Below are 24,337 nucleotides of genomic sequence, written 5' to 3'. Positions count from 1 at the left end.
TGAATGATGCTGCCGTGAAAAGTGGCATCCAAAGTTTGGCAGAAATAGCATCATTGGTCCCCTAGACGATGACCATGAAAGTATAGAGTGCTTGGCAAGGGACAGCCTCCAGAATCTTCGGCTGGAGTCAGGTTAGTAGAATTTAGATGCAGAGGTGTCTTCGTCCATCCCAGTGGGCTCAACAGGCAGACCCACTGGGAGGAGTGAAATACACTTAGCTCTCATCACACATGACCGTGGCTAGCAAGGAAAGCCTGGAGCCCAGCCCCAAGTCCAAAGACAACCCCCCCTGCCAGGGAACCTAAGAATGTCCTCAGAGATATCATGGAAGAGGCCCCTCTGGTCCCTCAAAGACCCCCACTCCTGACAGAAGCACACAGCCATGTCATCAAAGGTCACCAGGCCGTGCAACAATGGTCAGGTGGGCAGTTGACTATGGTCTAAGTTCTAAGTGTGTGAACCAGGCCCCTGGCCCCTGTCTTAATGATCACCTCCACAATATTTTCTCTAGACTGTGGCCCCAGTACACTTGACCAACCAAATGCTCTCCCAGTTTCCCCAGGACTTCACATCTGAGACACACCAGGGTGCTTACCCCACACTGGGCCCCATGCTGGCCCTGAGGGGTTATGAACAGTCCTTTTGCATCCTGGGGACCTGCCACATCTGTTCTAATGCTCTTTCCCCAGCCTTCTTAGAGACCCCTCTGCACATAGCAGCCAGAGGGACTGCGGGCAAAAAGCAACTGGAAACATCAAATCTATGGGAAGCCAAGCCTCCTTTCAACTGCATCTGTGATCATTACCCGGCATCTCCATCCTGGGCTCAACTCTGCCCAGCTCCCCCACCCCCTGCCATCACTTCTCCACACGGAAACCAAGGGGGTACTTGTCAAGTCAGATCAGGTCACTCTTCTATTCACACATCTCAGCTCCCATGGCCCTCAGGAGAAAGTCCTAGCATGAATTCTCCCCTGGGGCTTTCTGGGCCTACTGGAAGTAAAGGACTTAAGGTTTCCCAAATACCATCCTCCAGGCTTGCCTCCAAGAGGCACTTGAAGAAAAACTCGCAATCTGAAAGTTGTGAGTAGGGTTTTATTCAGGGACCTTACTAAGAACTATAGCCCAGGAGACAGCCTCTCAGATAGCTCTGAGGAATTGCTCCAAAGAGGTAGGGGAGAAGCCAGGAAAGGGCTTTTGCCGGAGTCCTGCTCCAGCAGGTCCAGGAGTACCCAGGGATGGACGGCATCGGCAAAAGAGTGAGAGAGCCAGTCAAGGTTTGATCACCATGCAGGCAACTCTGCAAGGCTTTCTTTATTTGTGGTATTTATACAATTTTATCAAACAGGTGATTTCACATTGTGGCCAAGTTGACTCTTACATCTTTATTGTTTACATTGTTAACCTGTTTCCATACCCAGGGTGTGGTCACGGGCCTTTTTTGACTTGGCTGAACGTCATCACCCTGATGATTTTTTAAATTACCCCTTAGCCTTATACTTAGTTAATCATTACCCCTTAACCCATTTTCAATTCTATCCCTAAGAACAGCTCCTAACCAAAGACTATTTCACAAAAACAAGCGCAAAAAGAGAAGGTCACGAGGGTCCCAACCCACTGGCACCTGGAACCCAACAGTGGGCTGATTATTGTTCCTATTACCTACAAGGAAAGCAGTCAACCTAGAGATATCTATCTTATGTTTCTTACAGAGCTAACGGCACACGTTGTCTTTAGGGCTTGAGGCATGACACACCATGGGGGCCCTGATCTTTTGATTTATTTCCAAGTACTTTCATTGAAATTCCATTGTTTGAATTGTCCTGCACAGTCATCATCATAGCCCCTATTATTTCCCCAGATTGAGAATCATCCTGTACAATTTTCAAAAAGCCCATGTACCGCAATCCAATTATAGGCACTATAAACAACAGAAGGAAATGTCGGTATTTTCCAGAGTGAGACTGCTTTGCAAGCTGCATGGCCGTTTTGCCCTGACTTTGTCAAGGGGTATCGACATTGGTGGAATGGCTCCCAGCAGGCTTTTTTACTGGAAAAACAAAAACAAAACGTAGTTGAACATCAAAAGATTATGCCAGTCACAAAGAACAGACACCTCAAGTTAATGATTTTAGTGCTTTTCTATGTAAGGGAAGATGCCAGAGTCTGGGGTCATTGAATTTATTCTTTAGATGTGCATCTTAACTATCTAAGCCCAATATCCGAAGCACAGAGTGCTTCCCGTTTTTTTCCACCCTGAACTCCCCTCAGGGTGATCCTCTTCTGAGGCTGATAGCTTGATCACTGTAAACCTGGGATGGCAGGCAACATCCTTTGTTTACTGGAATAGCAAGAAACCCCATCAAATACATTCTCTATCAAATATTCCCTATGAATACATTAGATTTTCTTAAATTATTTCTAAGTGAGCAGAATTTACACGCAAATACTCCAAAACTGATGTTCTCTCTTGCATTACAAGGATTTACAAATAGTGTTAATACTACAGACAGGGTGGGGAGGGCTATGTGTGAACTCTGTATTTTCTGCTCAATTCTGAAAACCTGGAACTGCGCTAAAAAAAATAAAATCTATTTAAAAAATACTACAGACAGTTATAGCTGACACAGGTGCTATAACGATCATCTATAACTTATTTGGAGAGTTTACACAGGGGGGGAGACAGAAAGAATGAATAAACTTGACAGAGACTAGTTCCATACTACCTTCCAACGGCCGTATGCAGTAGGTACCACTATAGTCCCATTTTATGTATGTGAACTAAGGACACTGGGAAAAAAAAGACCCTCAGAGTGGAACAGCAAAGGGAAAACATTTTGTTCCCTGTCAGCAGTACTCAGCCTGTGTTGAGACTGCCCTTACTTTTGGTTTTATGTGTCGCACACACATAGGTTGGTCCCCCCAAAGAGAAACAAGGAATCAATATCACGACGTGCGATGATCTAGGGACAAGAAAGTCTGGGAGCGTCCGTTCTGCGCGGTCCAGCTGCGCAAGGAAAACAAACGGTCTAAGGAACTCTCAGAGAACGACCTCAGACGCCAGGAAAACAGGATAGGGGATTCTGACTCCCGCTTTGGGGTCGATATTCACCTTTCGGGGACGCTGACCGCTAGGGTGAAACCCCGCCCCGGCGCAAGGCCCCAGGAGGCGGAGCTGTGATGGGAACCCCGGCCGGCTTTGTCTTCGGTGCTGCGCTGGGGCCTCCGGGGCCTCAGCAGTTCCGTCTCTTCACCTTCACCGTTTACCCGTTTGAGCCCGCTGCCCCACGGGGACCCCACCCACGGCAGCCCGGAAGCACGGCGCGGCCGCGGCCTCCACTTCCCAGCGCCCACCGCGGCGGCGCTTGGCCGTTGCCGTGGAGACCGGAAGGGATCCGCCTACCGCGCCGGAAGGCAGGCGGGAGCCACGCCTCCCAGGGGGCTCTGCGCATGCGTCCGTCTCGCACCGCGGGCCAATGAGGGCTTGTGGGATCAGACTTCCGGCGCCCGGGACTGTCACTTGGCTGCCGGCGTCGGGCCACGCCGGTGACGGCTGGAGCGCGCCGGGTCTAGGCGGGTTGTGCAGGAGGGTCTGGAGCCCCAAGGGGCGGGCGGCGAGGACGCGCGAGCGGAGACGCCCACGGCCTGCTCCCGGCCTCGGTTTCCCCGGGAGCGGCGTGGGCGTTCCCCGAGCCACGTGCTCTGCGGCCTCCAAGCCGCCCCGACACAGCGCCCTTGACGGACGGGGAGACTGAGGCCCGGCGCGGAGGTGCCCGCTCTTTCCTGTAGGTTCCGATGGCGGCAGCGGCGCAGACAGACCCAGTGCAGGTGAGTAGAGGGAGCCCCAGGCCCCCACCCGCTCGATGCCTCCTCAGTGGACTCGAGCGCTGACCAAGGGAAGCAGTTTACCTGGACGTCTTCCCCTCGCGCTTCGTTCTAGGCATCGGTGTTCAGGACGGTTGGGCGTGCACGCGTGGGATTCTCACTTCCCGGTAGCCAAGGGGTGAGGTGTGGAAGGAAGTTCCAAGGGGAGGGTCCCTGTGTACAAAAGCTGGGTGGGAAGCCTGGATGTAGGCGCTTTCGGAACTGAGCTGCTCGACAGGGAGAGAATAATTATCCCTGAAGCAGCAGCCCTGGGAGTTAAGACTATTTCGAGGGCACCTGGAAACTGGGCATGCTTTAAGTTACTTTTTTTTTTTTAAGTATCCCGCCGTTTGCTGAGTGGAGGGCAGACGCAGAGGGGATTGGCGGTGTGCAGGGAGGAGGCTACTGCCACAGTCCGGGCAGTGGAGATGGGAAAAGCCGTTGGAATCTGGATAGGTCTCTTGATGCATCAAGTGCGGGGTGTGAGTGAGTGTCCTTAAGGTTTTCCACCTGAGCACCGATAAGAACGGAGCTGTAAACAAAACCAGAAATTTGAAGGGAAAGTAGGTTTCAGGGGAAAATTGGAGAGTCTGCGGTGTCACATGGACCTGGAATTGTAGATGTCCAAAGAGAGTCCTGGTATCCTGAATGAGGCAGGGCCTGGGAATCAACCTTAGGCGGGTGGGGGTGGGGGAGGATCTCACGGACTCAGCCAGGGACGGGCATGGGCAGTTAGGACTCCAGGGAGATGAGGAATGGCTGGTGGTCCCTGGGACTGTCAGGGGAAGTCTAGCAGGTGGCTGAGGGAAGGAGACGGAGCAGACAACTGAGAAGGAAATAGAGGGGGCCTGGCCATGGAGGGATGCGGAAAAAGGCTTCTTGTGTGCCCACCAGATCCTTAGGGCCACCCCTGTGGCGACTGGAGGGGATCAGCCCTTTGGGGTTGGAAGAATAGCCTTGAAATGTCAGGCAAATTCAGCATGAGAGGGTATCCCTACAGGGATGGCCCTGACCTGGGGGCCCCATAGCTAGGATCTGTACAGTTACTGCAAGAGCGATGAGGGCGCCTGTGGGGAGGGTCAGGTTGTGCAAGGGCTGGAGAATGAGTGGATGCCTGGTGCCGCCCTTAGGTGGCAGCAGCTGAAGGCCAGGGGCTTGCTCTGGATACCTTGTGTAGAGGGGCCAGTGGGAGCCAAAGTGGCATCTATGACCTACACAGAGAAGGTGGAGGGGAGGGGCCAGACAGACAGATGAGGAAAGTTCTATCTGCAGAGCCTTGGGGGAGGAGAGTGAGCATCTGAGGGACATCAGGGGTGGCAGCCATTGAAGCAGGGAACTAGGTCTTGGGTCACACAGCCACAGCTTAGATAGTGTCCATCTCCCAACTCTTGTAGGGCCTGATGGCCTTTGAGGACGTGGCCGTGTACTTTTCCCGGGAGGAGTGGGGGCTCCTGGATGCAGCCCAGAGGGCCTTGTACCGCCGTGTGATGCTGGAGAACTTCGCACTCTTGGCCTCGCTGGGTAAGGCCCTGGGGCCCCCATGGGAAGCTCAGTTGTTGCCTGGCTTGGCTGCCAGCACTGCCCTCTAATCTTCTGGTGGCCCACGAGCAACCACGCACCCACTGGCTGAGTGTCCCTGTCTGCCTCTGTGCCCTTCTGATGCTGCCAACACGGTCTCCTCACAGGAACCCCTGCGCTTCTCTGTGAGCCCCGCCCAGCGGAGCCTCCTTGGGTTTCCTTGGTTGATGATGCCATTGATGTCCTGTGAAGCCCTGACTCCTGCCATCTGCTGAGGTTGGCCCCTCACTCACTTGTCTCCTGTCTCAGGACTCTCTGTCTCACGACCCCGTGTGGTCATCCAGCTCGAGCGTGGTGAGGAGCCCTGGGTTCTCAGTGCGACAGATGTGACCCTGGCCAGGAGCGCCCAGAGGAGGCCCAGTCCTGGTGAGTGGGGCTCGGGTGTGAGTTTGAGGCCTGGCTTCCGTACCCCTCCCTTCCTGGATGTGCTCCTCTTCCCACCCGACTCCCTTCTATCCTCCTTTCTGCATCAGCCTTTTCTCGAGGCTCTGGCTTTGACTGTGAAGGGGGAGCTCCAAGGGTACCCCTGGGCCATGGTGTGATCTGCTCAGAATCCCACCCTCAGCCAGGCTGTGTGGCCTCAGAGCCTCCCTGTCTTTCCTCCCTATGCCATGTATGGGCCCTTTGTTCAGGTGTTCATCGTTTCTTGAACATTTGGAGTGGCCAGTCCCCTTCCAGACACTGGGGACACAGCCTTGACCAGATCTCTCCTGGTGCTGCCCTCGTGGGGTTGACCTTGCTAGGGTAGAAGTAGTTAGCAAACAGAGTTTGTGGGGAAAGTCTTTAGTGTTTGGTAGTCATCAGTATAAGCAAAAGCAGCCCAGGGAGCACCCCAGGACAGCAGTGAGCTCAGTATGAACAGGGAGGGTGTCTGGGTCCTGCTCTTGTCTCCAGCTTCCACACCCAGTCCTGGAGGCCACCTTGCCCACCCACTCGGCCTGCCTGGTCACACTCTCCTGTCCAGGATGACCCAGGCATCCACTGTTTCTGTGCCTTCAGGTTCCCACCATCTGGTAGAGAACAGAGGTGATTCTGGAGAAGCAGCATTGTCAGCGGCCTTCCAGGATGGCCCCCCTCTGGCGCCAGCTAGGGTCCTCCCCACAGCTGGTGCCTGCGAGCAGGGAAAAAGCCTGGCGGGTCTGCACTGCACCTCCCTGTCTCGGGAGAGGAAACCCACGGGGGTGTCTGTGATCTACTGGGAAAGGCTCCGGCTAGGCCCTGGCAGCAGCGAGGCCAGTGTAAGCCTGCGGCTGACCCCTTCTCTGCGGGCCCCATCCAGGGAGAAGGCCTTTGCAGACCACCCCACGCCAGACAAGCCGCCAAGGGTGTCCGAGCGGCAGAAGCCGTTTGCACAGGAGGCCACTGGGAGAGCCTGCCCGACTGTCCCAGATGCCCCAGGCGGACGAGGAATGGGTGTGGCCTGGCAGGAGCCCCGGAGACTGCCCACTGGCCCTGAGCCCAAGACCTGGGCGGAACTGGGCGAGGCTCTGCACGCTGGCCCCGGCCTGCTCCCCGGGGAGAAGCCCTTCGAGTGCCGTGCATGCAGCAAGGTGTTCGTGAAGAGCTCGGACCTCCTGAAGCACCTGCGCACTCACACCGGGGAGCGGCCCTATGAGTGCGCTCAGTGCGGCAAGGCCTTCAGCCAGACATCACACCTGACGCAGCATCAGCGCATCCACAGCGGCGAGACTCCCTACACCTGCCCAGCCTGCGGCCAGGCCTTCCGGCACAGCTCCTCGCTGGTACGGCACCAGCGCATCCACACGGCGGAGAAGGCCTTCCGATGCGCTGAGTGCGGTAAGGCCTTCAGCCATCGCTCCAACCTCAGCCAGCACCGCAAGATCCACGCAGGGGGCCGGCCCTACGCCTGCGCACGTTGCGGCCGCAGCTTCTGCCGCAACTCGCACCTGATCCAGCACGAGCGCACGCACACCGGCGAGAAGCCCTTCGCCTGCGCGCTCTGCGGGGCTGCCTTCAGCCAGGGCTCCTCGCTCTTCAAGCACCGGCGCGTGCACACCGGCGAGAAGCCCTTCGCCTGCGCACAGTGTGGCCGCGCCTTCAGTCACAGCTCCAACCTCAGGCAGCACAGGCTGCTGCACACGGGCGAACGGCCCTTCCGCTGCACAGACTGTGGCAAGGCTTTTGCCAAGGGCGCTGTGCTGCTCAGCCACCGGCGCATCCACACGGGTGAGAAGCCCTTCGTGTGCGCACAGTGCGGCCGTGCCTTCCGCGAGCGCCCAGCCCTCTTCCACCACCAGAGGCTCCATACTGGTGAGAAGCCTGTGCGGAGGCCGAGGGCCAGCCCACGCTCCCTGGCCAGACCTCCTTCGGGAGCTCCTTCAGAGGGCGCAGTGGGGAGGGAAGCCGGGCCTACTGCTGCCTCGGGCCCAGCCACGTTTCCAAAGACGACTGAGGCTTGAGGTCGCCGCCCCGACCTTTCCCAGCCTATCCTGAGCCCTTTGCATGTCTCCAGGGCCCTGTCCCCTGCAAATCCATGGTTTGGAGAAGCCCTTCGCGTGCACTGTGGTTCTACCCACACGTGGTGGCTAGATTTGCCACTTGTTAGACACCGCTCACTCCTCCATCCCCAAGAGGTCACACTGCAGAAAGGTTGGGGGATGGACATGGAGGCTCGGACCTGGCGGGACTAGTGGGTGGCCAGCATGGCAGTGCCAGTTCTCATGTTATCATAACGGTGGGCACCAAGGGGGAGGGAGGCGGTGGGACGGAGGTGGTCTTGAGACACAAACCCAACAGTTTATGTGTAAACCCCCGACCCCCACCTCGCAAGCCTCGGTTTATCCAAGGTTTCCTGGAAGCAGGCCCAGTGGACAGGAGGCTATGTGGGGTTGGCTGCTGGCTTTGGACAGGTGGCTGGGCTCTGAGCCTCAGCTCCCTCCTTGGGAAGAGAGTACAGATTTACAGGCCTGCAGAGGATGTCTGAAGCCCCCTGACAGGCAGGATCCTGAGAATGGCCAATATGTGTCAACTGCCAGCCCCTGTTCTGAGGCTAGGAGGTTTCTCTTAATGGCCCTGTGAGGTGGCTGCTGTGGCTGTCTCCCTGCTTCTCAGATAGGGAAACAGGCACAGAGAGGGGCACGAACTGCACACAGCAGAGCCACTGGCCCAGGGTCCAGACTCATGACTTTGCCCCCACACACCTGCCAGCTGTGAGGGCCGGGTGGAGCCTGGCCTGGCTCCCTGCGCAAGGCAAGCTCAGGAGGTGGAAGAGGTGGAGGTGGGAGGTCAGGGCAGAGAGAAGGAGACATAGATAGTGATGGCTCCGCAGCTCTGCTTGTTCATTAACATTGCGGTCCTGTTACTAAAGTCAGTGGTACAGTATCCTTCCCACTGCCCTGATGAGGGCTGAGCACAGCAGCAGGTTCAAAGGAGACGAGGCAGGGCTGCTTGGATCTGTGGAGTCCAGTGGCCACGTGCCCATCTGTTCTTTAGGACTTGCCATTACCTGAGGCTGTGTGGTGCCCCCCAAATCCCCTCCTCAGTGTGATACCCCCACATGGTCTGGGCACTGAGGCAGTCAAGTAGGGTGGGGCCTGATCTGCTTCCTGTGACCTTCAACAATCCAGAGCCCATCTTGACCTTGGGCTTCGCCCCCAGGGAGGTTCATGGTCTTTTTTGCCAGGGGGAGAAAAAGATTAGAAGTTACAGCTTGGAAAGAATGTACATCGTAAATTCTTGCACAGCACTGTGTAGCTCACAGCCTCAGCCTCCCTTCCCCAGCCGCCAGGTCATGGTTCAGAGAGGCTCACTAATAAAGGTTTCTTTTTAAAAACAATATGGAGGCAGTAGCCCAATGCCTGTTTCATCCTAGCCCAGTGCAGACATGTCATCACACAGCTGCAGGGACCTGGGTTCAGCCACAGGGTAGAGAGGCAGCCGGTCTGTGGCCCACTGGGGCTGGGACACCTGTGTCCACTGGGCATTCAGAGGTGGGTGCTGGGCTGCCCCAAGCAGCAGCTGTGCTAGGAGATGAACTGTTGTGGATCCAGGCTGGGGAATCCAGACCTCGCAGCCATCTGCCATTACCAAAGCGCAGACAAGATGCCCCCAACTCCCTGCCTGCCAGCAGGGTTCCACCCCTGAAACCTCACAAGTTCCTGCAAGGAGGGGGGATGTGGGGGTGGGAAGAGGAGTTACTCAGGGCCAGACTCACCAAGACTGAGCCACTGTCCATGTCCTGGCCTCTACCCTACCTCACTTTCCCGCAGGCTGGCCTGCATGAGGGAACCTGGAGCAGGTCACGGCAGCGTCAGTGTGCACTGTGAAATGCAGACAGACCCTTCAGATGGGGCTCTAGTAGGGAGCCCATGGAATTCAGAAGCAATGGAGTCTGTTGAGAAGCAAGTGGGCACCCAGAGCCACAGGCAACCTTTTCTGTATCCTGCAGAAAAGCTCCTGGAGCCTGGTTTCCACCCTGAGCCCTGCTGACCCCTCACGCTGGGCCTGATGCCCTATTTTGGCTGTCCACCAGCTTCCTCCCCACTTCATTGACTTCTTCCTGTGTGCTTGGTTCCTGCTATCCCTCAGTTCCTCCACCTTCCCAGCACCTAGGGCTGATCAGTGCCTCCTGCCCTGTTTCTATGGGAATAGCAACCATGAGCACCTGTCTGCCCCCATGTATTAGCTTCTGTGTTGCCCTCTCCCAAACCTCTGTGGTCATGCTGGCCCACGTCCTGCCAGGCTGGCCTCTTTACTCAGCCTCAAACAGGTCGTGACAAAGTGTCCCTGGGCTTTTCTTGGTCAAAATGATGGACTGAACACATGGATCTCATGTAGTACAGAAACCCACTGAAACCACAGGAGAGTGTGAAACAAACCCACAAGTATGAGGATGGTGAAGGAGGAAGCAACAGCATTCTAAAGCTAGAAGTGGATGGAGATGTGAGAACTGTCACTGATTTGGGGAAAGCTAAATACTGAGCCCCTACACAACAGCCCAATCTGATCCCTACTGGGAAGAGCTGGCAAGCCCCAGCCACGCACATGCTTAGAGCTTCCAATAAATGTTTAAGACCACTGCTCTTCATTGGGAGCTGGGAGCTGGGGGTTCCTAGGTATGAGAAGAAACTAAGACAGGCAGACGCAATTTAGAATCGAATAAATAAATCATGGTTCAGCCACTTGATGTGTAGAAGCAAAACACCTTGACCCACGGTCAGAATTTAAAAGCAGTAACATTCCCTATTGAAGTAAAATAAAAATACAGGCCACCCTTACTAGTTCTGGTCCCCAAAGTGAGAAATAAAAGGTGAACAGTAATCTCCATCCCTCACTTTGAAGTACTGATCTAGCTAAAGGCCTGTCTGAGACTCTGAGGGTATAAGTCGTGGGACAGTTTCCTCATCAGTAGATGGGTGCCCACCAGGGTGCCGGCTGTCCCCGCATGTCCGCAGGGCGCTCAGCGGTGGTCGAATGAAGGACCCCACCGCAATCTTCGCTGGAGAAATTCCCGCGGGTGGTGGAGGCAGCCATGGGTTAGGCGAGCCTTCCCGGCCGGTCCCCTCTTCTTCCAGGGACCACCTGGAGGCGAGTCTCGGCGGACCTATGCTCCCGCAGGCCATCACTTCCGGCCTTCAAGGAAGGCAGGGCAACACACTGGCTGTTGCCGTGGAAACAGCGGGAGGCGGGCAGCTATGCGCCGAGGGGTTACCAAGGCGACGGCTGGGCGACAAGAGAGAAGCCTCAAGAAGGGCTCTGGAGGAGGAGCCTGGGCGGAGTGCCAGCTTTGATTGGCCAAAAGGTCACGCTCCTCCCTACCCCTCACCTCGCTTGCCAATAGGCGCCGGTCCTGCTGTGCACATGCGCAGGATTCGAAGGTACCGTCCGTCTCGGCCATTGGTGAGTCTTAGGGCCTGGATGCAAAAGAAGGGCGGCTGCTGGTGAGAGGAGGGAGCCACCCGAAACCCTGAGACTCCGCAGATTCCTCCGGAGGAACGTGGCGCCTCTCAGTCGTGAGAGGCCTCCGAAAAGGAGCATCGGCTGTCAGAGGCCGCCCCTGTCCTTCCTTGCTGAGGCTCATGGAAAACGTAGTCCGAGGGGAGGGGGCGGTGCCTTCGGAGCGGACCCGTGATTGGCCAGGGCGGCGTCGCCAGGGCAACGCGCGAGGGGCAGGCGGGTGAGTCCCGCGAGAGGCGGGCTGGGCGGTGTGGGGGCACTTACCCCAAGTGGCCTCCTGCGGCTGAGGTGAGCGTGGGCCTGGTTGGGTGGGCGTGGCCTTTTCCGCTACCTCTAGACGTGCCCTGAGCGTGCCGCCTCCTAGCCTTCGCCCGGGTCCCTTCCTCCCACCCGGACCCCCATTCCCCTCCATCGGGAAGACCTCCTGCTTCCCGTCCCTCTTTGGAAGGCGGACTCCGGGAGTCAGGCCTGGTCCAGCCTGTCAAACTGGTCCCCTGTGGGCGTATCCACTCCAGACCCTCCGCAGGGCCGACACACAGCTGCCCACCGACAGCTCCACACGACTCGTGGCTCTGTTTTGCTTTGCTCTTGCTTTTCACGTATAGGGTCCAGACGGTGTGAGCCGTGCACAGCTCGCCGTGGTCAGCGAGCACGGTGTCTCGGGGTCCACATCAGCCCCTGCCTCGACTCATGGCGCAGGCCAGCCCCTCAGGGTGCCCCCCTTGAGTCAACGTGTCCTAGAGATAGTGGGGACGGGCAGCCTGGCCCCAGTGCTCTCCCTGGATCGCCGCAACACAGCCTCCCTGACTGCCCCCTCTCTGTGCTGCAGGGGCACTTTCCCGGGCTCCTCAGCCTGACTCTGGGAGCCTGTGATAACTCTCTTTGCCTCCCTCTCCATCATCTCCCAACAGTTCCCTGCTGTTTCCTGGAAACTTCATCAGACAACTTGCCTCCAAGCGTTGGTTCACAGGCTTCCTCCTTTTTTTTTTTTTTTTTTGTCGGGGGAGTTAATTAGGTTTATTTATTTTTTGGAGGAGGTATTGGGGATTGAACCCAGAACCTCATAGCATGCTAAGCTATGCTAAGCATGGGCTCTACCACTTGAACTATACCCTCCCCCCACAATCTTCCTTCTGTTCTCAGTTCCAGCTCCTGTGATCCACCCTCCATGAAGCTTTCCCCACCTCAGCCTCACACATCCTCTGTGTGTGTTGTGGCCTCAGCTCCCTGGGCTGTGGCCTGTGGCTGGCACCCTGACCCCTCTTTTCCTGCAGGACCCTTTAGTGGCTCCAAGAAGAATCTGGGCACAACGATGCCGTCCCCACTGGGCCCCCCACGCCTGCCCTCTGTTGACCCTGCGGCCACCCTGGAGGAGCCTGAAGCAGCACGCCAGCGCTTCAGGGGCTTCTGCTACCAGGAGGTGGCTGGTCCTAGTGAGGCTCTGGCCCAGCTGCGGGAGCTGTGCCACCAGTGGCTGAGGCCCGAGGTGCACTCCAAGGAGCAGATGCTGGAGCTGCTGGTTCTGGAGCAGTTCCTGGGCGCGCTGCCACCTGAGATCCAGGCCTGGGTGCGGGGCCAGCGGCCAAACAGCCCTGAAGAGGCTGCTGCCCTGGTCGAGGGGCTGCAGCATGACCCTGGGCAGCTGCTGGGCTGGGTGAGTGCTTGTGTTGGGTTCTTGGAGAGACAGGGCGAGACTCAAACCCCGTTGACTTGCCTCTCCCTCTCAGATTACAGCACATGTTCTGAAGCAAGGGGAGGTCCCAGCAGCACAGAAGACAGATGAGTCTGTGGGGAGCAACCCCTCTTCAGGAACAGTGGAGCCTCTTAGGGCAGCCTCTAGGGAGGGGTCAGAGGATGCCCATATGGAGGAGACTTCCCAGCTCAGCTGCAGCGTGAAGGAGGAGCCTGATGGCTATGGGCATGAGATGGGTGAGAGTGGGAGCTCCTGGAGGGAGTGTGCGTGCCCACAGCTGGGAGGGGGACCCACAGGGGACCGAAGACTGCCAAGCTTGGTTCCCGGGTGGCTGGAGGGAAGGCTGGCTGCCTGCCTGTCTGCTGTGTGACCCAGAGGACTCCTCATTGCTGGCCAGGGAGGGCCCAGGCTGCAGCACCAACACCAGCTCCTTGCCTGCCCTGGCTCACATGGGCAGTCCCTGACCCCTGTCTGCCTCACTTCCTAGCACTCTCCTGCTCCCCAAATCCAGCCCAGACCCACGAGGGGTACCCTGAACAACAGGAACTGGCCTCTGCACCCTTTCACCCACCCAGGATTCAGGTGAGCAGCCCCTGATGGCAGGTGCAGGCCCGCAATGGGAGGAGGGTGTCCTTCGTGGCCCCCTGTGCTGGTTGTCAAGTCTCCTTGGCTAGCACTTCTTGTGCTCTTTGCTGCCCAGAAGTGGAGTTGATATCAGGGCTCCCCTTCTGGTGCAGGAAGGATAGAAGGACAGACCAGTGCTTGCGAAGGATTTTGGCCTTAGGCGATTGGGAATGTGGTTTAGAGTAACTGGAACTGACAGTGGGTGGCTTCCCACTTACAGAGAAGTCAGTCGGGGGTTGACAGCCCCCAGCAGTCCTGAGCTGTGGCCAGCTGGTCGTACCAGCCCCTTCCACTCAGAGTGCTTGGCTCCTGGGTGTGAGCAGCAGGGTTCTGTCCTGTCCCAGCAGCACTGCTCCTAACATGCTCCACACTGAGAAGTCCCACAGGATCCAGCGACAGCCAGAAGGCACAATCGGAAACTGAGGGGTGGGAGGGCCACACCCCCAAGCCTTCTCTCTTCCAGCTGCAGAGCCACACTCTGGCTCCTGTGGCTGCTGCCTCCCTGCCCTGGACGCAGTGGATTCTTTTTTCCAACCCAGCAGACCTCACGAGCAGGGAGCACATCCCCTGGTAAAGCCTGCAAGGCTTGTGCTTCGACTTCTGGCACCCGGGAGCTGGCCTCCCCATCCCCTGTGTACCAAGGTGTGAGGCTGCACCTGCTCTCTGCCTCACCTCCCACCTGCAGGCGGGTCCAACATCCAGGGATGCCGAGACCAGTGACAGTTCCCTAGGGAGGCATTCTGTTCCTCTTTTAACCAGAGGCCTGGAAGAGGTAGCTGGGGTCCCTGCCAGTCCCTGGCCTTTTGCTCCCAGTGCAGCACACACTGTTCAAGGCCCATCCAGGGGCTCTCAGCTCCAATCTGTGTGGCCAGAAAGTGGGGTGAGGCAGCTGAGGGGGACTGGTGCTGGCAGCACCCTCCCTGGCCCTGGGCTGGTGAGGTTTAGGAAACCTACTGCCCCAGTGGTGATTAGCAGTGATGTGACCACAGACAGACGGGTAGGTGGGCTGTGGGCTAGACCAGCTTCCTGTGAGTGATTCTCCACATCTCTGCAGGAGGAGTGGGGGCTCCTGGACCCCTCACAGAAGGAGCTGTACTGGGATGCCATGCTGGAGAAGTACGGCACGGTGGTCTCTCTGGGTGAGGACCCCTCTCCTCTGGGGCCTGCCTCCCACCCTTCCCTGTGAGCACCTTGCCTCCAACGCTTCCCAAGGGGCACCTCATCGCCCGGTAGGGTGCCCATCCCTGTCTCACATTCCATTCGTGTGAGCCCCTCACCTGCCGGGTGCCAGGGCTGGCAGCTGATGGGCCCCCGACCCCAGCAGGGTTGCCCCGCCCCCGGGCGGAGGTGGAGCGGGAGGCGCTGAGCGCGGGAACAGAGGGCCACAAAAGCCTCCACCTGGGTGAGTGACCTGGTGGCCGGGGAGGGCTCTCAGGCTGCCCCGCGGCAGGGTTGGGGGAGGGCTGGAGGCCCTGGGCAATCCGGCTCTGCCTCGTCTGCCCCCCAGGCGGTGAGAGCGAGAGCTCCCGAGCGTCCGAGGCCCCGCCGCCCCTGGGCCCGCGGCCGGCTGCTTGGGAGGGCCCGTCCGCGGCCATCGCGGGCGCCCCGCCACCGCTAGTGCCGCCACCGCCCACGGGGACCCCGCGGAGCAAGCCATACACGTGCGCGCAGTGCGGCAGCACCTTCGACTGGAAGTCGGTGTTCGTCATCCACCGCCGTGCGCACGCAGGCGGCCCGGGCGCCGAGAAGCCGCTCCAGGGGCCACCCCGGCGCGCGCTCACCGGCCCACGGAGCTACGCGTGCGAGGAGTGCGGCCGCAGCTTCAGCTGGAAGTCGCAGCTGGTCATCCACCGCAAGGGCCACGCCGGCCAGCGGCGCCACTGCTGTGGCGACTGCGGCCGCAGCTTCGATTGGAAGTCCCAGCTGGTCATCCACCGCAAGGGCCACCGGCCCGAGGCCCTGTGAGCGCTGGAGAGGCTGCCCGCGCCTGGGGCCCCGGTTCTAGTGCTCGGTGACTCCGCATCGGTCCGGGAGACTTGGACCCACAGAGGACCCTGGAGTGAGTCAGAGCCCCAGGAGGGTCCCCTACTCCCTCCTCGCCTGCCCCCCCCCCCTTTCCGAGTGGTGGCTCCCCACCTGTGACCTGAGGCAGGTGACCACTCTCCCCAGCCCTGGGACCAGTTGGCTCTGGTGAGAAGGCCCCTTCCTGCCCTCCTGTGGCAGCTGGGCCTGAGGTCTAAAAGTAGACAATGCAGAAAGCCCAGGAGAGCATGGCTTGCTTTTGTTTGTAAGTGGGTGGGAGGCTAAAGTCTGTCCACTCTGCGTTTGAGGTTTTTAACACGTTCCACTTTTATGCTGGGGAAGTTTCTGCATAAGAAGCCTGACCTCTGGGCTCTGCTGGTCAGATCAGGTGTGCCCCTGAGAACGGCCCCCTCCTACCTGCCCTTGGCCACACTCCTCATTCCCTGGCCTTGCCCTTCACGTTCCCAAGTCCCAGTCTGAATGGATGCTCAGGGAACTTCTTTCCAAGTTGGGATGGACAAGCATGGCCCTCGAGTAAAGGGGCGTCCCCACAGCCCACATGGTTGGTCAGTCAGTCACAAAGCTCAAGGGCAGAGGGTCACTTGCGTGCTGCCTGTGGCAGTCAGTCTGGGCTCCTGGGCAGTCATTCAGGACTTTGGTCAGTGTACTGTGTCCCTTTGCTATGGTTGCTCTAACGAACGTGGTGGCTTGAAACAACCCAGGTGTATTCTCTGAGGACACTGAACTGGGTCTCACGAGGCTGGAATCAAGGTGTCAGCAGGGCTGGTTCCTCCCAAAGGCTCTCAGGGGGAATCCACTTTATGGCCTCTTCTCACTGTAGGGGCCACCGCATTCCTGGGTTTGTGGCCCCTTCTCCATCTTCAGAGCCGGCAGTGGGTGTTTAAGTCTTGTACTGTCTCCTCTGTGTAACGAGCCTCGGAATTATGTCTGGGGCTCACCTAGTAACCCGAGATGATCTCCTTGTCTCAGAGTCACAGCTTGTCCGCTCTCCACCTGCACACCTGACATCTGCGTATGAGGTGATATATTCACAGGATGCAGGGACAGGCCGTGGATGTCTTTGGGGGCTGTTATCCTGCACTCTCTGTGTCTTTTCCACTCTGAGAACAAAGAGTGCTTCCCTGGGGGGAGGGGTTTCAGGGAAACAGGTGCACCTGAGAAAGGAGCCTCTGTAGCCTCAGGCACATGCAGGGGTGGCAGGTGGGGGTTGTGTGTGACTATGGTTACTGGGCAGGGCTGGGGGACACCTGGGCTGGGGGTGGGGACCTTGCTGCCACTTGAAGCTGGCAGGGGGAAGCCTCCACCTAGGAGGGCCCATTGCCTCCATCTCCAGTCTTCTCAGGACCTATGACCCACTGCTCCCACACTTGGGCCTGGGGACGCACAGCCGGGCTGGAGGTGGAACTGGGAAGGGGTCACCCGGTGGGCGAGCAGGGGGCGAGTGCTCAAGCTAGGCCAGGTCCCGGGGAGCTGGGGAGGAGGGTGGAAGCCATTGAGGGCCCAACCACAGGGGGACACAAGGTGCTGAGAGAGGGTGGGCCAGCAGTTTCCTAGATTGAAAGTTTATGTTTGTTAGAAAGTCTGAAATAGACAAGAGAGCAGAGAAGATCATGAACAGAGTCTGTAGCCCCACAGTCAGGGTGGTGGGCCCCCAAGGGTTGCACACAGGATCTGTCTCGTGCAGCTTGTGAGGCTATTGCGGGTGGTTTGGAGTCCTGCTCGTCTCACCCCCTCGTCTCCCAGTGATATTAAATCTGCAGCATTTCCTAAGGCCTGGGTGAGGATGCTGTCTCTGGCCGTCCTGTCATTTCATCAAACCCAGATAGTCCCTCGTCCTCCTGCCACCGCAGTGCTGTGCTGACCTCACTTGAGTGTGCGCTTTAGATGGACTCCGGCCGTTTCCAGAGCAGGAGCATGGGAGTTTTGTTCTTGTTTTTAAATTTTCTTTGTTGTCTTAAAACAACACAAATCATAGTTCTGTAGGTCAGAAGTCAGAACAGTTGCACTAAAGTCTAGGAGCGGCTGAGCTGCATTCCTTTTGTCAACTCCGTTAGCATCCATGGCTCAGCTTCGCTGGCTGTGGAGACAGTCCCCTCCCTCTCAGAGTGCATCACCCTGACTCTCTCCTGCCTCCCTCCTCTTCCACATCCAAGGACATTGGGCCCACTGGGACCATTGAGAATAACCTCCCCATCTCAGGGTCATCTGACAGGGCACAGGGGTTTTAATTCTCGATGGATGCGCCAGCATCTCCCAGCAACACGGGGCCTGTCTGCCTTCTCTCCAGAAGGGTCCCCAGCAGCTGAAACCTCCTGGACTCCCATTTTCTCCTGTCCTTTTCCATGGTGTAGGCAGAACACAGGTATGCTCTTGTTGCTGTGGATGCCAGGCGGGCTGTGTGCACTGTCTCCTCTCCCGCGAACACCGGTTGTGTGCATCTCTGCTTGTCACTTCCTCAAACATCTGGTCATCATGGTTTGGATCTTCCTGTACTCAGATCCATCCCTGTCTAATGTGGCTTTTCTTAGACAGCCCACCCGTGGCACTCACCCCAGCCAGCTCAGCACGGTCAGCCTGCAGGGCGGCTTCCAGAATCTACCTCTTGGCATTAGAAGCTGGGCCAAGCCACCCATCTCATGGCACCCACTCAGCCCCTCCGTCCACTGGGCTGAGGCTGGGGAGGCATCTTCCTGCCTGATTCCAGCTGCTTGCCCCCAACCCCCAGGCTCATCTGATCCTCACAACCACCTCAAGAGCCTTTCCTTCTCCTTACCTGGGCCTCCCTCCAGGCCCCTTCTTCCTCCTCAGCCACTGCTGCTGAGTTAAGCCAACTTAAGGTGACCCAGTGATTGCAGAGTGAAAGTCTGACCTGGGTGGGTCTGACTCTGGTAGCACCTGTGGCTGTGGTGTAAAGGCAGAAGGTAAGGCCCAACCCCGGTTGTGGCCTTGACACTGGAACCAGGAGAGCCTCGGATGGCAAATCCTTCTCCCTGCACTACTCTTGGGGGTCAGAGCCCCAAGTCCAACTGTCCTCCTTACCAAAGGGTTTATCCCGCCAAGCCAGTCACATTCTGCTGTAGGAGCCGGGGGCCACCCAGCCTCTCATTCATCAAAGCCTGCCTCCCACTCTGTCTCCAAGTGCACATGACCCTGCATGGCACAAGATCTCCTCCTGGGCCGTGATTTCAGTGTCCAGTGTCCGTGTTGTGCATTCAGCTTCCCCCATAACCCCAGGGCTGGTTGAACAGAAGATGGTTGAAAGGTGGGTTCTTGGGTGCACGCTGCCCACATTGGCAGCTGTGGTCCAAGGTGAAGACACTCTGGAGGAAGGCACCATGCTCCAAAGTCTCTAAGCAGGGTACTGGCCTGAGGTGCGACTTTGAAGGAAGGCCAAAAACTCAGCTGTCAAGATAGATCAGACTTAATACTCTAAAACACAAAAATGAATGCAAACATGTCGTAAAATGTTAAATTTTAGTATAGAGACTTTTAACAGCTTTATGGAGATAGTCATGTACCATGCTATTCACCCATTGAAAGTACGATTCAGTGGTTCTTAGTCTGTTCCCAGAGCTACGTCTCTATCATCACAAATTTAGAATGATTTCACACGACTCCCAAAAAGCACATTTGTGTCAGCAGTCCTCGCCCAGCTCCTCAGTCACCAATCTCCTTTCTGTCCCTTTGGATCTATCAGAGCTTCATTCCTTTTTTGCTGCCAAGTAATATTCCACTTGTGCATTTACCACATTTTGTTTATCTATTCCTAAGGTGTTTGGGCAGCTTGCGTTGTTTGCACTTTTTGAAACTGTGAATAGTGCCACTATGAACATGAATTCATGTACAGGTGTTTGTGTGGACATCTGTTTTTATCTCTCTTGGGCATAAAATTTTATTAGAAGTGGAATTACTGGTTGTATAGTAACTCTACGTTTGGCCTTGTGATGACTGTTTTCCAAAGGATCTGCACCATTTTACATTCGCACTAGCAATGTACAAGGTTCCAGTTTTTCCACAGCCTCCCCAATACTTGTTATTGTCTTTTTTATTATAACCATGCTAAAGGTGTTACTCAATGTTGTCTGGCTCAAAAATCAATAGGAGAGGCAATGTAGATGGAAAGGAAAGTTACTTTTAATCAGAATGCTGGCAGTCTGGGGTTAGGGTCCCCAAAATACCATCCCCGAGGATTCTGCTCAGCCATGGAAGTTTTCAAAGAAAAAATAGGGAAGTGATCTCAGTTGCTCATTGAGATGAGGGTCAGAGTCCTCACCACCTCCCCCTGCCACGTGCAGGCTTTTCAGTTCCTTGTGAATTTCCATAGGTGCAATCTTGTTCACAGTGTGTTCCCAGGATGACTGAAGGGGGACTTAGGGATGAGATCTGGTCATCTGTTAATTACTTACTCTCCATTTCTACTTCTTTGATCTGCGGGAAAAGACCAAAAGGTAGGCAAGGGATTGTGTGGTCAGAAGACATGCAAGGTGTGCTTGGGCCAGAGATGAGCGGGGTGTGGGGTGCCAGGTTTAAGGTCAGTGGCAGTATAGTTGCTACAGTGACCAGAAGAGGGCCTTCTCACTGGGGTGGTTTTCCTGCAAAGAGCTGCTTATCTGGTGGCTGTTAACAGTATCTGTATGACGACTCAGAAATGTGCATCAGACTGAGTCTGTGACTCTCGCCCTTTTGTGACTCAGGGAGCTTTGGAGGCCACCTTTTCTATAAACAAGAACAGGGGTTAGGGGGGCCCCACAGGGTCCTGCTTGGTTTCAAAGGGTATGAAATCTGATAAAGAGGTTTTATAGAATCCACCTTTCTAATCATAAATAAATTTAGAAATAAAATGACAAAAACTATTGAGGAGGGAGGGTATACTCAGTGGTAGAGCGCGTGCTTAGCATACACAAGGTCCTGTGCTCAATCCCCAGTACCTCCATTAAATAAACAAACAAACCTAATTACCCCCCCAATTTTTTTGTGACATTAAAAAATTGCTCATAATGTCCCAATGAACTATCAAAAATATCTTTTTAAATTTCTCATCATGCAAAAACTATGAGTATTCAATAAAGTATCAAAAAATAAACTATTGACAATTAAGATAGTCTCCTGAAAAGATCTCTGGGTCGAAGAAGGAATGAGTATTTCCCTGCTGATGACTGTTGCCCGCTGAAATTGCCAGATCAAGAATGAAACCCCAAATCAGACTGTCTGGCTGTACAATCTATTTGCTGGTGTCTGTGTTCCTGGTATCAAACAAGGAAAGGGTCTTTTTATATTTTAAACAGAGGTACTGGGGTTGAACCCAGGACTTAGTGCATGCTGAGCATGGGCTCTAGCACTGAGCTATACCCTCCCCCTAAATCCCAGCCCTTAAAGTTCATGCCTACCTTGGCCACTCTCTCTCAGCCCAGGGCATTTGTAAGAGTTACTCTCTATTATAGTTAATGACTGTTTACATCACGTGTACCCCATGCAAACTACCACGTGCCTTCTGCCTCCTGATTGGACACTGGCAGGTCCACCCACTACCCGCAGCCGAGACAAACAACCGTGGACATTCATGCAGTGAAATACTAAGTACACAGTGACGACCAGGAGTAAGGGGTTGCCACAGGCAAACACACTGTGGAATCTCAGACTCAGAGTCCACACTGTGTGTTTACATGAAGTTCAAAAACAAGCAGAGCTAATGTGTGGTTACAGTTGTGTTTACCCTCAGGGCATGCTGCCTGGGAAAGCCCTGCTGAGTCTGGAAGTGGGCGAGAGGCTGTGTCTTTTTCTGGAGGTTGGGAGACTCTTCTGGGGTTGGACAAAGGACAGAGGTGATGAGGTGGGGCTGCCAGTGGGCAAGAGGCCCCAGGAGTCTGCACAGCTGAGGTGGGAGACGCCCTGTCAGCCGAAAGGGCTTCGTCTCTTTGTTTCTATGTATTCCTTGTGCTCAACAGAGCTGGGCTTTGCTGTGTCTGTTTAAGAGCGTTTGCTCTTGTCTGGCGAGCCTGCCCTTTCTGCATTTATTTCTGATAAATCCCACCAGAGTTACCTGGTCTCAGTTTGGGCATTTGTTCCACGCAGTTCCTCAGTTCTGATGCACGCTGTGCCACGTTTCAACACCTCTGGACTTGGACGTGGCTGAGGACTGAACGTGTGTCCTAGTCTCTGGTGGTGCTTGGCCTCCTGGAAATGCCTGAGCGCCAGACCCCTGACCTGAGAGTCACCACGAGCGAGCTTGCTCTCCGGTCGTCAGGCAGCCGCCGCCAGGTTCCATTTTGTGGCCCGCCTTTTGTTCTGTGCTTCCTATCCTGTGTTTGGGTTTTCTTCCTGGTAACTTGGAAGATGCAGGTGGGCATCCCTCAGTCCACTGAGGGCCTGAATAGAACAACAGTCCTTGGAAGGAAGAATTTCCCCCTTTTTTCCCTGTCTCACCACTTGAGCTGGGATGTCTCATCTCCTGCCCCCAGGCTGGGTTTACATGAGGGGCCACCCTGGTTCTCAGGCCTTTGGATGCGGTTGGAATCGCACCACCGGCTTTCCTGGGCCTCCAGCTTGCGAGAGTAGACCAGAGACCACTTGGCCTCATAGTCTCAAGAGCCCACCCCTCATAGTAAATCTCCTTCCAGATATAACCTGATGCATGTGCAAAACTCACTCTGCACCAGGCATGATTTATCCCCTAGGCCAACAAGGGCTGCTGTTCGTGGGACCCGCTGGTCCCCCGCATGGCTCCCCCCATGCCCTGCTGGGACCCCTGCACCAGCAGCCCCCTCCAGAGACCCCACCTCTCACTCCTCTTCCTCTACCAGGGGGGTTTTGAGGGGAGGGAAGGCAGAGCTGGGGAGAAGTCCTGACACACAGCTAGTGCTCTGGTCTAAGTGTATGTGTCCCCCAAAATGCAGATATTGAAACCTAGTCCCCAGCATGGCGGCATGTGGAGCTGGGCTTTTGGGAGGTTATTCAGGCAGGAGGGCAGAGCCGTCCTGAATGGGACTAGTGGTGCTCTTATAAGAGAGACCCCAGAAAGTTCCGTTGTCTTTTCCACCACAAAAGGACCCATGGAGAAAATGGCATCTATAAATGGGAAGCAGGCTCTCACCAGACGTCCAATCTGCCTGAACCTTGACCGTGGACTTGCCAGACTTCAGAACTGTGAGAAATAGATTTCTGCTGTTCATAGGCCACTAAGTTGATGGCATTCTGTTATAATAGCCCAAACGACTTAGAAAACTAGATAAGAATGTTTTGAAATGTGAGTAAAGAGAAGGAATTCTTTATCAGATATTAAAACTTGTTACAAAGCCATGCTAATTAGAGCAGCGTAGGACAGGAAAACACAAAAAGATCAGCTGAATGAAATAAGAGTAAAACATGTACGTGATCTATTGGATAAATATTCATCGAGTTTCCGGTCTGGGAGGAAATAAGAAAAGTAAATAGTTTTTTTTTCCATTGAAATGTAGTCAGTTTACAACGTTGTGTCAATTTCTGGTGGGTGGCATAATGTTTCAGTCATACATATATATACATATATTCGTTTTCATATTCTTTTTATTATAGGTTACTACAAGATATTGAATATAGTTCCTTGTGCTATACAGTAGGACCTTGTCATTTATCTATTTTATATATAGTAGTTAGTATCTGAAAATCTCAAACTCCCAATTTGCCTCTTCCCACCCCCTTTCCCTACTGGTAACCATAAATTTGTTTTCCATGTCTGTGAGTCTCTTTCTGTTTTGTAAATAAGTTCATCTTTTTTTTTTAAATTCCACATATGAATGATATCATATAGTATTTTTCTTTCTCTTTCTGGCTTACTTCACTTAGAATGATGATCTACAGGTCCATCCATGTTGCCACAGATGGCCTTATTTTATTATTGTTTATGGTTGAGTAGTATTCTGTTGTATAAATATACCACAACTTCTTTACCCAATCATGTCAATGGACATTTAGGTTGTTTCCATGTCTTGGCTATTGTAAATAGTGCCTCTATGAACACTGGGGTGCAGGTGTCTTTTTGAATTGGAGTTTTCTCCAGATAGATGTCCAGGAGTAGGATTACTGAATCATGTGGTAAGTCTATTTTTAGTCTTTTGAGGAATCTCCATACTATTTTCCATAATGGCTGCACCAAATGACATTCCCACCAGCAGTGTAGGAGGGTTCTCTTTTCTCCATACCCTCTCTAGCATTTATTGTTTGTGGACTTTTTAACCGTGGCCATTTTGACCAGTGTGAGGTGATACCTCATTGTAGTTTTGATTTGCATTTCTCTAATAATTAGCAATATTGAGCATTTTTTTCATGTGCCTATTGGTCATTTGTATGCTTTAAACAATTACGTTTTAATTCTTGCAAATGTAATAGCAAAAAGTGTGGATGCCTGAAGCTGGCTGGGGCTTGGAGGGGCAGGAGTCCGTATAAAGTGCCGGTGAACCCTTAAACCTTCGGATCTATAGTGAGATCTTTTTGTAACATCCATACAGTGAAGGATGGGCCTGACACCTGCACTGATGGGGTTGGTGAAATACCTTGTGGATAAAGCCCCCCTCTCAGCCAGGGTTTCCTTGGCCAGAAAGTGGGGGAACAACACTACAACCCACCCTGTAGATGGGGTAAGGAT

At 55.0% G+C, this 24,337-nt stretch overlaps 2 protein-coding genes and 1 long non-coding RNA gene across 10 annotated transcripts; 2 read left to right on the top strand and 1 right to left on the bottom strand.

Annotated features, from left to right (window-relative positions):
- Positions 1 to 1,271: 1,271 nt before the first annotated feature.
- On the bottom strand, positions 1,272 to 3,347 carry LOC141578701 (uncharacterized). The gene is made up of 2 exons (XR_012509325.1): positions 3,112 to 3,347; positions 1,272 to 2,049 (listed from the first exon to the last, which is right to left on the bottom strand). It is a non-coding gene; the product is annotated as an uncharacterized LOC141578701 (long non-coding RNA).
- Positions 3,348 to 3,498: 151 nt separating this feature from the next.
- On the top strand, positions 3,499 to 9,237 carry ZNF324 (zinc finger protein 324). Of its 2 annotated transcripts, XM_074370878.1 has the most exons (5): positions 3,499 to 3,827; positions 4,203 to 4,349; positions 5,258 to 5,384; positions 5,691 to 5,807; positions 6,441 to 9,237. In XM_074370878.1, exons 3-5 carry the CDS (start codon positions 5,264 to 5,266, stop codon positions 7,859 to 7,861), a joined length of 1,659 nt encoding a protein of 552 aa, XP_074226979.1. In that variant the 5' UTR covers positions 3,499 to 3,827; positions 4,203 to 4,349; positions 5,258 to 5,263; the 3' UTR covers positions 7,862 to 9,237. The 2 variants fall into 2 exon arrangements, with proteins under 2 accessions (XP_074226979.1, XP_045377867.2); XM_045521911.2 differs by lacking the exon at positions 4,203 to 4,349 and having other exon boundaries at positions 3,500 to 3,827.
- A 1,878-nt stretch (positions 9,238 to 11,115) lies between these two features.
- ZNF446 (zinc finger protein 446) lies at positions 11,116 to 24,016 on the top strand. 7 transcript variants are annotated; one of them, XM_074370894.1, is made up of 7 exons: positions 11,116 to 11,300; positions 12,632 to 13,011; positions 13,085 to 13,286; positions 13,538 to 13,632; positions 14,729 to 14,813; positions 14,996 to 15,076; positions 15,182 to 24,016. In XM_074370894.1, the coding sequence occupies exons 2-7, from the start codon at positions 12,670 to 12,672 to the stop codon at positions 15,637 to 15,639; spliced, it is 1,263 nt and encodes a 420-aa protein (XP_074226995.1). In that variant the 5' UTR covers positions 11,116 to 11,300; positions 12,632 to 12,669; the 3' UTR covers positions 15,640 to 24,016. The 7 variants fall into 7 exon arrangements, 6 of the variants coding, with proteins under 6 accessions (XP_074226995.1, XP_074226991.1, XP_074226994.1 ...); XR_012509322.1 differs by having other exon boundaries at positions 11,261 to 13,011; positions 15,182 to 15,733; positions 22,762 to 24,016; XM_074370893.1 differs by having other exon boundaries at positions 11,262 to 11,577.
- Positions 24,017 to 24,337: the final 321 nt, after the last annotated feature.

This window comes from Camelus bactrianus, chromosome 9 (genome assembly GCF_048773025.1).
Source record: "Camelus bactrianus isolate YW-2024 breed Bactrian camel chromosome 9, ASM4877302v1, whole genome shotgun sequence".
Lineage (NCBI taxonomy): Eukaryota > Metazoa > Chordata > Mammalia > Artiodactyla > Camelidae > Camelus > Camelus bactrianus.
The sequence above is the reverse complement of the archived record's forward strand: the minus strand, read 5'-3'. Positions and strand labels throughout refer to the sequence as shown.

Bases quoted from the DNA above. Each gene is read 5' to 3' on its own strand.
- ZNF324 (XM_045521911.2), top strand. From the start codon at position 3,795: ATGGCGGCAGCGGCGCAGACAGACCCAGTGCAG. The intron at 3,828-5,257 runs GTGAGTAGAGGG...CAACTCTTGTAG, and splicing joins CGCAGACAGACCCAGTGCAG to GGCCTGATGGCCTTTGAGGA. The intron at 5,808-6,440 runs GTGAGTGGGGCT...CTGTGCCTTCAG, and splicing joins CCAGAGGAGGCCCAGTCCTG to GTTCCCACCATCTGGTAGAG.
- ZNF446 (XM_074370889.1), top strand. From the start codon at position 12,526: ATGAAGCTTTCCCCACCTCAGCCTCACACATCCTCTGTGTGTGTTGTG. The intron at 13,012-13,084 runs GTGAGTGCTTGT...TCTCCCTCTCAG, and splicing joins CTGGGCAGCTGCTGGGCTGG to ATTACAGCACATGTTCTGAA. The intron at 14,814-14,995 runs GTGAGGACCCCT...CCCCGACCCCAG, and splicing joins CGGCACGGTGGTCTCTCTGG to CAGGGTTGCCCCGCCCCCGG.